The sequence below is a fragment of the Artemia franciscana genome, chromosome 4 (genome assembly GCF_032884065.1).
Source record: "Artemia franciscana chromosome 4, ASM3288406v1, whole genome shotgun sequence".
Lineage (NCBI taxonomy): Eukaryota > Metazoa > Arthropoda > Branchiopoda > Anostraca > Artemiidae > Artemia > Artemia franciscana.
In genome coordinates, this window is record NC_088866.1 from 28155304 (window position 1) to 28169232 (window position 13929).

Consider the following 13929-nt stretch of genomic DNA (forward strand, 5'->3'; position numbering starts at 1 on the left):
GAAGTCACTCAACTAGAATTTTACTGCTTAAAGTATTATTCTAATAATAAAAATCATATTCTTACAAATTGTAAGTAAACCAGTATGATAGGTTTACTTAGGTCTAGCCAATAGGCTATGAAACCCAAAGGAGCCTAGACCTAGGCTGCCCAATTTCAGTAGCCTAGGCTAGCCTAAGTTTACTACAATTGATGGTAAAATTATAGGAGTTCATATAACTGGCTTTCCAATTAAGTGAATATACCACTTGGTGCCTTTTTTATGCTCTACAAATATAATAGCATAATCACTTCTACCTTAAATTGAGATTTAATCACTTTTTTAACTCTTAAACATGATAAATTTTCAAAAAATTATGACAGTTCATAGGCCTATAACTGATTCATCAATAAAGCAAACATACCACTTGATGCCATTTTTGTGTTCTTTACAAATATAATAATCACTTCTACCACAAATTCAAATTTAAGCACTTTTTAAGCTCTTAAAAATTATGAATTCCAATTAAAGTACAAGTTATCTATTACCTTAATTACCTTAATTTGCACTTCAGAATGATAAGGTCCAATGGATCTGTGTTGCTCTGTGAGTGATGATGACTTACATCTGTTACTGATCTGGATCTTGCCAGCAGTATTTCCAGTTCCTGCATGACCACTTGCTATCCAGTGACTTCTTGAAAGTTATAGGTGAGGTTGCTGACACTGTAGACTTGGAAAGGGAATTCCAGTCTTTGAGAATTCTTTTGGAGAAGAAGTTTTGATGCATTCTTGTGTTCACATGGCATTTAGGAAGTTTCTTTGAATGGGCTCTTGTATGGGATTGGTAGGACATATTCAGGTTGAGGAGACTAGATGTGTCATTAGAGAGTTTTTATGGGTAAGCAGCATGTCACCTTGTCTGCAGTGGTACACCAGAGTAGGTAATTTGAGTTTTTTTTAGTCTTTCATTGTAGGGGAGGTCTTTCAACCCATTTATAACCTTGGTGGTGTGGCTATGCAGTTTCCAAAGTCAAGGTTCAGTCTTATGATGACCTTATAAAGTTTAAGAAAGACTTTGGGTGATCTACTTGTAATAGATCTCTTGGGTAGGCCAAGTCCTGTATTAGATTTAGAAACCACATTCCTTATGTGGGAGTGAAACTTGAGCTGATTATCAATGAGCACACCTAAGTCCCTTTCTTCATTGTGGGGTTGAAGATCAATCCTTGTTTGCTTTGCAGGATCCCACATTGAGTACACTGTGTTTTCATTCTTTGGTCCAAAGTGCAAGATGCAGCATTTGCTGATGTTGAATGACAGTAGCCACTCTTCAGCCCACTCATTGATATGGTCAAGATTATTGTTTCCAACAAAATAATACTATGTTTTCTCTGCATTGTTTTTGACAAAATAATACTGCATTTTCTCAGTGCTGAAATTATTTGTAATTAGGTTAGGTTAAAAAGTGCTTAAATTTGAGTTTAAGGTAGAAGCAATTATTATATTTGTAAAGAGCATAAAAAAAGGCATTAAGTGATATGTTCACTTTATTGGTAAGCCAGTAATATAAACTGCTATAATTTTACCCAATTGACTTCTGTAAGTTTTGTCTGTAAAAGCAATTTTAATTATTGAGTTATATTTAAAAGCATGTAGCCTATTTCAACCTATTATAGTGAAGCTAGAATTGGTCCTTTGCAGATAGTGTAGAAAATTCCCTACATATTTATCTATCAGCATAGGCTAATCTAAGAATCTAGATCAGAGCTTTTGTCCGTCTTAGAAATTAGTTAAGAAATGTTCTTGAAGCTCTCAGGAATCAATCCAGAGCCTTTGTGATCACCTAGGAATTAAGTTTGAAGTAGGCTACCTACCTTCACTTTTCTCTCCTTTAAAGAGTTCTGACCTTTTACAATTTTATTGTTGTAAAAGTGGAACCTTGAGGAATTGATGTACTGCTGAAAGGAGATGCACTGGGTGTTAAAGATTTGAAATTCTAGTTTTCAAATAGCCTATAGGATAAAAGTCCTGATATGCCTTAAAATCCTGGAGAAATAACAAGAATCAAATTTTCAAAAACCATAGTCAATCTAAAAGAGACTAAAAATCCAAAAGTAGGCTAAGGTAAATGCTTATATGTACAAATTCAGAATTTGACCTCTCACCTGTGCAATCTTGTAACCCTAGAAGTAATAAATACCTACAGATGATAACTTGACAACACGTTTCTAGGGTATATTTAAGACCCTGGATTCACTCCTTGAAGTTTCATTCACCTATGTCAGATACTCTCCAATATAGCAAGAAGCTCCTCAAATAGAAATTTATCTGCAAGAAATTCATTTTTATGTTCAACTACATCCAATATAGCATAATAGTTATGCTTATTTAATAAGCTTGGCAATTAGAATGAGCTGTTTTTAACATGAGGCTAGGTCACTATGGCGTTTAGGGTAAATAGTTAATTTCTAGACAAACTTTCTTAATATCTGAAAGACAGTAGAGTAGCTGGCTGAATAAGTACTTTCAAGATTTGGTATATGAGTTGATTCCTGAAATTTTCCTTCACCTAGCTCTTGACCTACTCTTTTCTTTAGACCACAGTATCAAAGAAAGTGTGGTAAATTCTAGACATTGGGCTTTTTGCTATATTGGAAAGTAGTTGTGCTATAGAAATAGAAAATTGAAGAAAGGGTCCAGAGTTTAGATTATGAGTAAATTTTGCCATTTCTCATTTAATTTGCTGGCTAAAAATGAAAAGACATTCTAGGTAAGGTACTATCTTGAAAAGCAGTATAAAATAGGGTGGCTATTTGTACTTGTCCTGGTTTTTAGTCTGTGACCATTAAATAAGCTTTCTTTTGTTTTTAATTACTCAATACCATCCTGCTGATATGTTACCTTACTTAAAAAACACTATTGGAAAAGAAACAGTTTTTTGTTTGTTTCTATATTGGCTCAAAGGCATCCCAAGGATTAGGATGACTTCACCTTAAACATTTAAAACCTTTTTTGAGGTCTTTACTGACTAAAGGCAACTCTCAGACAAGTCAGATGGTATAGCCCCTTAGTGTGCTTTGTTATCAGAAAAGATAATTTGCTATATACCTTAAATTGTACTTGCCAGCAAAATAGACAAATCCAGAGTATGCCAGTTAGTGAGGATAGGGTTTACCTTAAATTTACCTTAAATCGCACTGGCCGGCGAATAAGGTTGGGTGAACATCCTGTAGATTCGCCGGTTGAGTGATGGAGGTGGAAGTGCGTTGTCTAGTTCTGTTGAGTAGATCCACTGGCCTCCCAGTGTAGTTTCCACTCCATCGCTGCCCAGTCTCGGTCAATTGCTTTTTTGAAGTTGTCAACAGTTTTGGACTGAACTGTTTCTTCACTAAGGGAATTCCACAGTGGAACAGCACGAGTTGAGAAGAAGTTGGAACGTTCTCTCCGTGAGCTTCTTTGTTGCTGGAGCTTCTTGGTGTGGCCCCGGGTGTGGCTAGAGAGCGACTTATTAAAAAGCCCTGGTGTGACACCATTCTCCAGCAGCTTGTGGGTCAGGATTGCATCCCCGCGTTTCCTCCTGTACGTCAGGGTTGGGAGCTTGAGTTTCTTGAGGCGTTCAGGGTACGAGAGGTTCTTACATTTGGTTGGTAGTTTTGTAGCCCTCCGCTGAACGCTCTCAAGGATCTTCTTGTCCACGACATAGTGGGGAACGGCAAGAGAGACTCCGTACTCAAGTTGCGGTCTGACCAGTCCTGTATATAGCTTCCTGATTGTCCTGGGAGATCTACTGGTGATATTACGTCTGATGAGACCAAGGGACCTGTTGCCTTTTGCAGCTAGGTATTTGCTGTGACTATGGAATTTCATTTTGTCATCAACAATGACCCCAAGGTCTCTTTCTTCGGTGACAGTTTCCAAAGTTATGAGCTTCCCAGTACGATCTGTCATTGTATATGTCATTCCTGGGTTCTTAGGGCCAAGATGTAGGACTTTGCACTTTTCAGCATTAAACTCGAGGGACCAGGAAGAGGACCAGTTGTTGAGGGTGTGCAGATCTGCCTGCAGAGCTGCGCACTGTTGGTTGTTTGCGACTGGGCCAAACAATTTCGAGTCGTCTGCAAACAGTTTAAGGTCATTTTGCACTGACTGGGCTGAGTCATTGATGAACATGTTGAAGAGGGTAGGTCCCAGTTTAGTTCCTTGCGGAACTCCGCTGAGCACTGGAGTTGGGTTTGACATGATTCCCCTCCTCATCATACATCATCACCCTCTGTATTCTATCCTTGAGAAACTGGATAATCCATTCCCTTACATCTTGGTGGAGTTGATAGAACTCTAGTTTCCTTTCCAGGTACGAGTGTACTACCTTCTCGAAAGCTTTGGCTTGGTCCAGCAAGAGTACGTCAACTGGAAGGCCTTCCTCAATCATCTTGGTGATTATGTCGTATGATTGAATTAGGTTTGTCTCCACAGAGCGACCCTTCCTGAAACCATGTTGTCCATCGTATAACAGGCTGTTAGTTTCCAGATGTGCAACGATTGCATCATTTAAGACGCCTTCCATGACTTTTGATGGGACAGAAGTCAGGCTGATGGGTCTGTAATTCTGTGGTTTATCTTTCTGTCCTTTTTTGAAAACTGGCATGACATTTGCTGTTTTCCAGTCAGAGGGAATAGTTTTGGAAGCTATTGACATCTGGAATATTCTTGTCAGGGGTTCCGCTATTTCAGCTGCGGTCTCCTTCAGCAACCTAGGATGGATGCCATCGGGTCCCTTTGCCTTGGATGGGTCCAAAGTTTTTAGGCGCTTGTAAGTATCACAAGCTGTGAACTGGATCGGTGGCATAGGGTGTTTGATGTGGGTGGTTGGCATATCCGGTGGGGGGCATCCAGGGTCTTTAGAGAAATTTGACGAGAAGCATTGATTGAGGGTATCTGCCATTACCAATGGGTCGGTTATTTTGGTTCCATCGCTGGAGGTAAAATGATGGATCGACCTGCGGCTTGGGTTGTTTGAAGTGACATATCTCCAAAACTTTTTTGGATTGGTTTTTGCCTCTAGTGCTATCGACTCCTCATATCTTATGGTTGCTTTTCTGGTCGCATTTCTCAGTTTGTTCCTGGCCTTTTTGTACTGCTCTAGATGGGCTGCACTCTCACAATTTTTATACTTTTTCCAAGCTTTCTTTTTCTTATTAATGACTTTTTTTAGCTGTGGTGACATATACGGAAGGGTTCTGGGACGTTCTGAGAAGTAAGTTTTCGTATGCTTCAACTCAAGACTCAGTAGTATGTCCTTGAAAAGCTCCCAGGATGCTTCAGTGTCTTGTTGCAAGGAGTTTTCCCATTCAATCTCTTGTAGGTCCTGGCGTATTTTCTTGTAATCAACAAACGTTCGTTTGATTTTGTTGGTTGGTATCCGATTCAAGATTATTGCACTCAGGATACAAAGATGGTTGCTTGCTCCAAGGGGGGGTAAGTTTGCTGTTGACATAATTTTTTCGGGATTATTTGACAGAACGAGATCAAGGAGAGATGGAGTTTGATGATCTCTATGTCTGGTAGGGAACTCAACTGTCTGGACCAGCAGGTTATCAGCAAAGGCTTCAAGAGTTGGATTGGTATAGTTGTTTTGAAGAGTAAAGCCTAAACCATCGACCCACCTGGTGTCCGGCATGTTAAAGTCTCCTGCGATGATGACATTTTTGGGGTTACATATTGTCATTTCATTTATAATATTTGCCACATACTGAAATGATTCTTCGGAGTTGGGGGAGGAAGGGCTACGGTAAATCACGCCAATTCTAAACTTTTCAGACCCTACTGTCAATTCAACCAGGATAGACTCTACCCAAAAATAATTGGCACTTGTGAAAAGGTCAATGTTATTTACCTTCAAGGCTGACTTGATGTATATGGCAACTCCTCTCCTCACATTGGGTCTGTCCAGATTCGAAATGACTGTGTATCCTGGTATCTGAATATGGCTATCCTCCAGTCTATTTTGAGAGTTTTTTGGGCAAATTTCACTTAAGCACACAACGTCTATATCTTCGTGAGCCAGCAACACTTTTAGCTCATTCAGCTTGTTTGGCAAGGAGTCAATGTTTGTTGACAACACTTTCATCACTTGTTTCTGTCTGCTTCTTCTTCTTCCTGAGCCCGCTGGAACTAGCACGTCATCGTTGGATGACGGACTTTCGTCTGCTTCGCTAGATGCTGCGTCAGTTGAATAAGAATCTGGCGAGTTGTATTCCGATTCAACAGAAAGAACGCAGCTAGTGTCAGATTTGGCAGTTTCAAAACTGCATTCCGATGAATGTTCTTGAGCTGATATGGAACTACTATATAATACACTGTTAAATGACACTAAACTACTATTTACATGTCTTTCGTCTGGCTCTGCATCTAGTGCTCCATCGCCCCCAATGCTGGGGGTGGAGCTCGCTGACCGTTTTTTGAAACGACTTTGCCGTTCCGTACTCCGAGGTCAGTCTCACCGTTTGCAATCCGTCTTTTAAGTTCCTCTGTAGCGCTCTTACGTTTAGCTCTGTCCTCTCGGGACTCATCGCTGTGGAACTGTATGTCTGCTTTCAGCTCGACGGATTTTTTCAAGATCTTTACCTTGGTGGCAATGTCTGTAACACTAAAAAGAATCGGGGGAGGGCGGTCTGGGACTTGCTGGGTGGGTGGGTTGTTTGCACCGAGTCTTTTCAGGTTCAGAATTTTGACGCCGGGGAGACTATAATCTGAGGCTAGGTGCTGGATCACAAAGTTTGTATCATCGTCTGTAGGTGAGACACCGTAAGCGATGAGGTTCAGTTTCCTGCGTTGTCTGTCCCTATCCTGCCTCATCACTTTTAGGACTTGGTCCTCTAGGTCAGTACCAACTTTTCCCTCCGCGACTAGTTTAGAAATTCTGCTATCGACATCAGCAACAGAACACTTAGATGCCATGTCTCTTTCAATGTTGGAGATCCGATCACTGAGTGGGTTTACTGCCTCGCTTATTTCTTTTGTGATACTGTCCTTAAATAAGTCGAACGAATCATCAAACTTTTTTGTGATTCGATCTTCAAACTCGGAAAGGAGGGTTTTTACTTGGTTACCAATGTTACTTTGATTGGACGACTGCGGTGCCCTGAGTTTGCACACTGGGCATACCCACTGGCAACCAATTCTCCTTGTCATCTTTGTGAAAAGATTGTACTCAGCTAGGGGCATCTCCAAACACTTTATACATAGCCAATTTTCACAAGAATCACATTCAAGGGCAGATGAGTTAGGGTCTAATGCTACCGCGCACGCTGAGCATTTGTCTTGGCCTTTAATCGGACTGTCTTTCTTCCGCTTAGATGACTGCGATGCCATCTGTGGTTCTTTCTCGAAAAGTCTGTAATTAGTTCGTACTCGTAGGTGGCAGCACTTTTATTCACAACCGCGGTTCTGGAAGTCTAACACTGGTCCATATTACACAGGAAAAGTTCTTTTTTCTGGTTCTACAGTTTTGGTTTAGTATATTTGCCAATTTTGTTCTTTGGTTAGTGTTCTATGTCCGCCACAATTCACTATTATTCACAGAGCAAAAAACAGCTGGTGTTGCCATATTGCATCACCATCATCACTCTTGACATCTGTTGCTAGACAGATGTCAAGTTGCTAGACATCTGTTGCATTCCATTGAGTGAGCCATGATTCAGTCACCCAATCCGTGTAGAGATTAGATTTGCAGCTATTGATAGTTGTAGATCCCACTGTTGTCTTGCATAGATTGTTCCTCAGACATATGATGTGGTTATAGAAGAAAGGGTTTTTTTTTGTCTTCGCATGCTTGCAGAACAGCTTTACTGAATGACCTCTTGTATTTGACAACTGGGCTTGTATCACCTGTATCAGACTGGAGCAACTTGTATGTCATCATTATAATGCCTCTTTGTTGAGGGTATGTCAAAGCTGGTAGCTTCAAGCCCTGCAGGTCTGTCTGCCATCTGGTCTGTTTTATTAATTGGTGTGGCAACACACATTCCGTACTCTAATCTAGGTCTCACCAGACTCTTGTAGAGTTTTGTAACTATTGCTTGGGATCTACGGGTGACTGTGAACTTGATGATACCAAGAGTTTTGTTAGCCCCTGCTACTGCAGCTTGGGTTTGGCAGTTGAATTAAAGGTCTTTGTCTACAACAACCCCAAAATCATTATTTGAGGTACTCTTGGAAATTGGTTGCCTCTCGCTGGCATTTGATAACATTGAGTATTGCTATTGCAGGTTATTTCTTCCAAATGGAGAACATTGCACTTTTCAAGATTAAACTTGAGCCTCCATATATTGGCCCATGTGCAAAAGCTGCCTAGATCTGACTTTACTGAGGTTACACCCTGCTGTGTGTTGACAGGACCAATAAGTTTCAAGTCATCAAAATATATGCTAAGTTCATTTGTAATGTTTCTTGGAGTGTTGTTAATGTAGACATGGAAAAGTGCAGCTCCCAAAAGAGTTCCTTAAGGCACTCCATTTAGGACCTCTGCTGTTTTAGAGTAGAAAGCTGTACCACCTTCACCAAAAACTCTGACCTGCTGCTTTCTTCCCTTCAAGAAAGATATTATTCAGTCCACCACACCCTCTTCAATACCAATTGCCTTCAGTTTCAACTGGAGTCTTTGATGAAATACTTTATTGAAGGCTTTAGCAGAATCTAGTAGAACCATACCAACTATGAGACTTCAGTCAAGGAGCTCAGTTATATAATTGTATGAGTCATTCTAATTTATTTCAACTGATCTACCTGGTTGGAATGCATGTCGGTGTTTTGATAGAAGGCTACTTGTGGCCAAATGTCTGAGAATAGCAGCATTTTCAATGTCTTCTAGGATTTTCCCAATAGCAGAAGTAATACTGATTGGCTGATAATTGGGAGCTTTGGTCCTGTCACCTCCTTTGTGTGTTGGCAAGATATGGGCAACTTTCCAGTCCAATGGTATGACTTTGGTATCAATACACTTTTGGAAGAGCCTTGAGGGTGGCAGAGCTAATTTGGCATGAGCTTCCTTTAAGAGTTATGGATGGATGTCATCTGGCCCAACTCAGGGCCAGATGACATCAACCTTTTCCACTAGTATTGGAGACACTTGAGGGTTAATTATGTTGTGTGGTATTAAGAGAGGATGGCATCTGTAGATGTGAACATTGATGTAAACTGGTGGTTCAAGGCATCAATAATTTTTTGGGGGTCATATGACTGGATTCCATTACAAATCAGCTCAGTAACTGTGTGTCTACGAGGCGTATGTGCACAGGTGTATTTTCAGTACTTCTTTGGGCTGGTTTCTGAGGTTGCCATAATGGCCTCCTTGTAATTCTCTGTCAATTTTTTGGAGGGTGCTTGAACTATGTTCCTTACAGCTTTGAACTTAATTAGGTAGTCAGCCCTATAAGAACTCTGGTTTATGAGCTTTGACAGTTTCTTTTTCTTGTTCCTGGCAGTTTTCATTTCTCTGGTCATAAAAGTTCTTAGTTTGCATTTCTCTGTGATAGTTGTGTCTTTATTGATGGTGTCCAGCAACACATTTTTAATTTTCTCCCATGTGTCATCTACCTCCATTAATTTGACAAATGACAAATTACAATGACTGAGTTCAGGCCTGATTTGACTGTAGTTTGTGTATACACTATTTAATTATATATATATATATATATATATATATATATATATATATATATATATATATATATATATATATATATATATATATATATATATATATATATATATATATATATATATATATATATATATATATATATATATATATATATATATATATATATATATATATACTAAAAATATGCATTCTGGTTAAAGAGATTATAATTTATTCTTTTTTTTCAACAAGTGTTTGAATAATAAGTTACAGCTGTAATGAATAAGTTATATATCTTGTTGCAAGCCATTAGCAACATAGCATTAGATCGAAATATTCAATATATAGCCATTTTTACAAGTACAATAAAAAAAAATGCATGAGAAAACCACCAGAGGCAACATTGCACATTAATTTCAATGGGTAAGGACCCCAAATTATGCAAATCAGAAATTTGCCAAGATTTTGGTTTGCGTCATTATAGGGCCTAACCAGGGTTCCTGATATAACTCTAAACACTTCTTTGGGGGATTCATCATTTCTCTGTGTGGGTATGATTTACATTGATGAAGTGCTAAGTATATATAAAGACATCATTTTTTGAAATAAATTGATGTTGAAAACATCATTTACCAATGTTTAAATGGCAAGCTTAATGTCCTTTCATATAAGTTCTCACTAAATTACTCTTCTGTGCTGTATTTTTGTAGCCTGTGTCCAACTTACTTTTGGATCTATTTGGACTATAGATAGATTTTGTAGAAGAGGTTATGTTGATTTCATTTATCTATATAACCTAATACAGCTTTATGTAATGTTCATTCTGTATTACTATGGTTAATGCTGGTTTACTTTTTACCTGTGGCAAAATTTGCTCCTCGTGAATCCACAAAAAAGTGTAAATTTGGGTGATTAAAACTCTTGAAGTTAGTCCTAATTATTCTTCCTGTCATATTTTGTATGTTTTCTTTTTATAACAAAACTGTCTTATTGCATATGATCAGGACCCATCATAGTTGGCCATTTTGTTTTGGGAAAGATGTTGGCCAAAGATTTTGTATGAAATCATACCAATTAGTTTAGAATATACATAGTGGACATCCTTCTCTCGGCTATTAAAAATTTCAAGGAAATTTCATGTCTTTTCTGCCTTTTTTTGGCATCTGACTTGTTAATGTATTATGGTTCAGCTGGAACTCAAATTTTGATTCAAAGATCACTGTGTGTTTTCCGAAGTTTTTTAGTTTGTATTTGGCTCTCGTTCGAATATTGGCCATAGACTCGTGATTAATGTAAGTGAAACTGCTTCTTTTCTTCATTAAAATTGTATTATCTACAGATTTGATGGATACTTGGATGAAATTAAATTCTTCTGTCATTGGCAAGGACAGACTCATTAGGTAAGTTGGAATTTTCTGATTTTTATAGTTTAGTGTTCTATCTTGCTTTTGTATGTACACTGGGTGACATTTTGTCTATACAGACGCTGTAGACTAGGCCCATCAAAATACTAATAATGCTGCTCTTATATGAGATTTATGAAAAACGCCCTTAAACTACCAAGGGCATAGAAATAAAAACATTTATTTGCCTTCATGGTCCATTTTAAGCTTACTCTTAAACTACCAAGGACATAGAAATAAAAACATATATTTGCCTTCTTGGTCCATTTTAAGTTTACTCTTTCCTGAAAGTTGCCACATTCTATGATTTTTCTTTTGGCTGTTTCAAATTTAAGAAGTTTTTAGGACAGTATCAGATTCTGGCAGCATTACTACATTGAACCATGAAAATAAATAAGCAAAGCTAATTATTTATATTTGACAATGCTTTTCATTCATGGTATCTTAAGCTGATCAGTGGCATGTGTTTCTAGCTTTATTTTTGTTATTTTAGCTGCCAATTTTTTGCCCATGTTTTTTTTTTATAAAGTTGTCACCCACTCTTACCAAGAACTGTGTATCTGCATATAGATGCCTCTTTTATTAAAAATTGAATTTCTAATTTTTTCCAGTTTGTAAGATATATATTGTTTTGCAAGTTTCCACTTGACCATTTCATAAAATCAGGATTCATTTCCAATCCCTTCATTACTTTAAGATACAATTTTCCTCTGAAGAAGTTCATCTGTTCAAATTTGGTGTTCTGCTCTGGTATTTGTGACAACTCATTAATCACTTAATAAGGATGAACAGCGATGGGGGGTTTTGATACTTGAATGGTATAGGATGGTAAACATTTGGATTTTGTTTGAGTTTCTACAGGACTTAGGCTGTGACAACTCATTATTCACTTAATAAGAATGAACAGCGATGGGGATTTTGATACTTGAATGGTATAGGATGGTAACGTTTGGATTTTGTTTGAGTTTCCACAGGATTTAGATTTAATGTAATAAATGATTTCTGCAATTATGATCAAAATCTATAATTTCTTCTGTGATTATGATCAGGAGCTATTATTTCTGTACAATTTAGAAACAGCGTTGTTATTCTGGAAATGCTTTCATAGCTGTTATCCCCTTTGCCCAATAAAATTCTACTTGATGGCTTCAGAAAATTGGAGCTGTTGTAGGTTACCTCATTCAGACTGTTCACTTATATGGCTGCAAAATTTGTTAACAAAGAGCAATTTCCAGTCATCTAGTGATTTTGCCTAATAGACTTTAGTTTGCTGGCTCCACAAAAGAAGATTAGTTGTTGATTCTTTCAATCCAGGCCAGTCACTGCTATGACTCCAAAGACACCACAGAGTTTGTTACCACAGATCAATTTCTGGTCATCTGATGATTTGGGCCAATGTTGCCCATTAAACTTTAGTATACTGGCGCCAAAAAAAAATGGGGTTTTTGGATTCCATCATCAAGACTGTTCGTTGCTGTGATTCTAAAGATACTGCAGAGTGTGTTAACGCATAGTGGTTTCCAATTGTTGAATGATTTGGTTCAGTTTTACCACCTAGATGTCAGTATGCTAGCTTCATAAAAGAAGAATTGTTGTCAATTCTTGACTATGGCTGATTGAATCAGCTATACCTTCACTGCTATGGCACTGAAGACATTGGAGAATTTGTTAACACATAGTGATTTCCAGTCATCCAATTATTTAGCCCAATTTTGCTCACTAGACTTCAATGTGCTAGCTTCATAAAAGAAGCATTTTTGTAAATTGAATTAGCCATTCCTTCACTTCTATGGCACTGAAGACAATGGAGAGTTTGTTAACATATAGTGATTTCCAATCATCCAATTATTTAGCCCAATTCTGCCCACTAGACTTCAATGTGCTGGCTTCATAAAGGAAGAACTGTTGTAGATTGAATCGGCCATACCTTTGCTATTATGGTACTGAAGACAATGGAGAGTTTGTTAACACAGTGATTTCCAGTCATCCAATTATTCGGCCCAAATTTGCCCACTAGACTTCAATGTGCTGGCTTCATAAAGGAAGAATTGTTGTAGATTGAATCGGCCATACCTTTGCTACTATGGCACTGAAGACAATGGAGAGTTTGTTAACACATAGTGATTTCCAATCATCCAATTATTCGGCCCAAATTTGCCCACTAGACTTCAATGTGCTGGCTTCATAAAGGAAGAATTGTTGTAGATTGAATTGGCCATACCTTTGCTATTATGGCACTGAAGACAATGGAGAGTTTTTTAACACATAGTGATTTCCAGTCATCCAATTATTTAGCCCAATTTTGCCCACTAGACTTCAATGTGTTAGCTCCGTAAAAGAAGAATTGTTGTGGATTGTGCTACTGAGGCCATTCACTACTATATTTGTAAGGGCACTGAAATATTCATAAATATGGAAGATTTTTAGTCATCCAATGGATCGATTTCAAAATAAAGATTTTATCCTATTCTCGATAGGAAATGTGAAAGCTAAGCTTTGATTGGCCAGTTTGTCTTTATTGGTCTTCTAAATTCCAAATCAAACTATGAGCAAAAAGCAACAACCTACTTAGGTTGTTGTTTTTTTCTTTTTTACAATGAGAATAAGGAAGTAAATGAAGAAATTTTAGTGCAAGAAACTGACAATAATGTCAGCACTAAAGCTTTTTGGTTAGTAAAAATAAATTTCCCCACCTGTTACAGTCTTTGGAAGTAAATTGCGAATATACAACATTCTTGGCTTTCCCACTACTGGGAGCTTTCCGTTTCCAATTGCCAGCAATTGATCTGAAAATGTTTGACCAGAGTCATCGTTTTGCAATCGGACACGCATATTTGTTGTTAATTTTAATATTTTTACGTGTGCCCATAAATTAGAATTTTTCAGGCAAGCATTCATTTCGTCT

General features: G+C 38.0%; 1 protein-coding gene across 8 annotated transcripts in view; it reads left to right on the top strand.

Moving 5' to 3' along the window:
• The window catches only part of LOC136026246 (alpha-ketoglutarate-dependent dioxygenase alkB homolog 6-like), a 106340-nt gene that overhangs the window by 500 nt on the left and 91911 nt on the right, over nt 1–13929 (top strand). For 3 of the 8 annotated variants that reach the window (XM_065702607.1, XM_065702606.1, XM_065702609.1), the window contains exon 2: nt 10961–11021. The exons of 3 other annotated variants lie outside the window; for them this stretch is intronic. In XM_065702607.1, the coding sequence (XP_065558679.1) occupies nt 10966–11021 (56 nt within the window). In that variant the 5' untranslated portion in view covers nt 10961–10965. Of the gene's footprint in view, nt 1–10857; nt 11022–13929 lie in introns of those variants that run through there. 2 more of the 8 variants (XM_065702608.1, XM_065702612.1) reach the window with 2 other exon arrangements.